Source organism: Laccaria bicolor, genomic scaffold (genome assembly GCF_000143565.1).
Source record: "Laccaria bicolor S238N-H82 LACBIscaffold_52 genomic scaffold, whole genome shotgun sequence".
NCBI lineage: Eukaryota > Fungi > Basidiomycota > Agaricomycetes > Agaricales > Hydnangiaceae > Laccaria > Laccaria bicolor.
This window is the reverse complement of record NW_001889923.1, coordinates 133,415-135,067: the sequence shown is the minus strand read 5'-3', so window position 1 is coordinate 135,067 and position 1,653 is coordinate 133,415. Positions and strand designations below refer to the sequence as shown.

Genomic DNA, 1,653 nt, shown 5'->3' with positions numbered 1-1,653 from the left:
ATCACCGCGCGCAATTCCCAAGAAATTCGGCAACTGCGGTATGAACAATCCCGTCGACCTTTTTGGAGATAGCATTATAGAGAAAACTTAGGCAAACATGTAGAAGTTTTATGTAGTCTTGTGGAGGTGCAACTGGTGTTTCGTACATGTCTGAGCACGGGATGAAGATCATGAGAGATTGGCAATAACGAAAAATAGATCTTACAGTCTTCCAAAGGATATTTTGGCGGATATAGCCTTTTACCCTCTTCCCAAATTGATTTGAAGGCGGCATGCATCTCCGTGGATAGGGTATGCGATGTACCAGCGTGTGTGGCAGGGGTATAGTTTAATGGGATTCTGGTGAGAACCAGACTTTGGATAAAAATGTCCAGATCGTCCAATTGTTTCGCCGTACCAGGGGCGTAGTCAAGGAGGATCTTAATCTGACAAGCCTGATGAGGTAAGATTGTATACAGACAATGAATGATGACATACACTAGCTTGACCACCCTTGCCTCCCGTAGACAGCAACCTTCCTAGATTCTGGCCGTTATTGAAATTTGGGTCAAAGGCAGGTATTGGAAGGTGGTCCAGATGGACATGCTCAGTGAGTCGGAGGTGTGTTGGAGACTGCTTGAGTCTCTGGTATTCGGGCAGTGTGAGGAGTTCTAGGTTTCAGATTAATATACGCTGAATATAATAAGGAGAAAGATTTCTTATACTTACGTGCCTTCCCAAATATTCTTATATCGTCTAGGTCGTACTATGAGAAAATGGGTTAAGCCGCAATGATTTTTTTTTCATTTGTTGCAAACCTTGAGATAGGGGAGAGTTGGAGCACCCGGAATGATTTCTTGACCTTGCATGATCCTGTTACCATCGGCGTGGATTGAGCCAATGTAGGCTCTACCGCGTAACATGTGCTGGCGTAGTGGAACAAAAAAAAACATCAGTAAAAAATCAAGTTCTAAAATAGATTCTTACCTCAACGTAACGATGAAATCTTTGAATCTGAAACTCCGAAGAGTTGTGGCCTACAAATATAAAAACCTTATCTTCACTGTTGAGGGTGACACCATCTGACGATAAATAGCCAATTGATAAATGCTAACTTCAGAGTTCAACACCTTTACGGTAATCATAGTATACCCAGCAACTACTTACGTTTTCCTCTGGTAATGGAACCACCTTTTATACATAGCCTCAGATCAGCTACACTTATTAGGGATTAATAAATCTAAGGTTTACATACTGAGTGGTAGGGGAAGGTTCCATAGGTCGTTAAAATCCTTCCCCGAAATGGTGGAATACGTTCTTGCAATACGGGGCCATCTTGAACCCCAAAGGAACCTTCGACCGATAGAATATAGTGTTGGCGGTGTCTCTCCTCCATCTTCTCGAGAGTTAGTAGACTCAATGGCGAAAGCCCAACCTTAATCAAGCTGTTGTCAACTTGAAGCGTCCAAACTTAAAAAAAGACTTACATAGAATTCAATGGGTGTCTCGAGTGCTGTCGAATAGCACAAGGAGACGAAATAAGGTTCACAGTACTACGGCAAAGCCAATGTTAATGATATGAACTCAATACTATTGTCATTTCACTTACTTCGCTTTGGGCCACCGTTCGCCAATGATCGACTTCATCCTCAACGTCACGCCAGTTCAGCTATA

The 1,653-nt window shown here is 42.6% G+C and overlaps 1 protein-coding gene across 1 annotated transcript in view; it reads right to left on the bottom strand.

Moving 5' to 3' along the window:
- Window positions 1-1,653, bottom strand: part of LACBIDRAFT_333523 (uncharacterized protein) — a gene marked incomplete at both ends in the record, with an annotated part of 4,369 nt that overhangs the window by 1,989 nt on the left and 727 nt on the right. Inside the window, 9 exons of the mRNA XM_001888138.1 lie at window positions 206-434; window positions 478-650; window positions 709-745; window positions 798-905; window positions 967-1,089; window positions 1,147-1,170; window positions 1,235-1,414; window positions 1,467-1,532; window positions 1,589-1,648. Coding sequence (XP_001888173.1) covers window positions 206-434; window positions 478-650; window positions 709-745; window positions 798-905; window positions 967-1,089; window positions 1,147-1,170; window positions 1,235-1,414; window positions 1,467-1,532; window positions 1,589-1,648 — 1,000 coding nt within the window. The remainder of the gene's footprint in view (window positions 1-205; window positions 435-477; window positions 651-708; window positions 746-797; window positions 906-966; window positions 1,090-1,146; window positions 1,171-1,234; window positions 1,415-1,466; window positions 1,533-1,588; window positions 1,649-1,653) is intronic.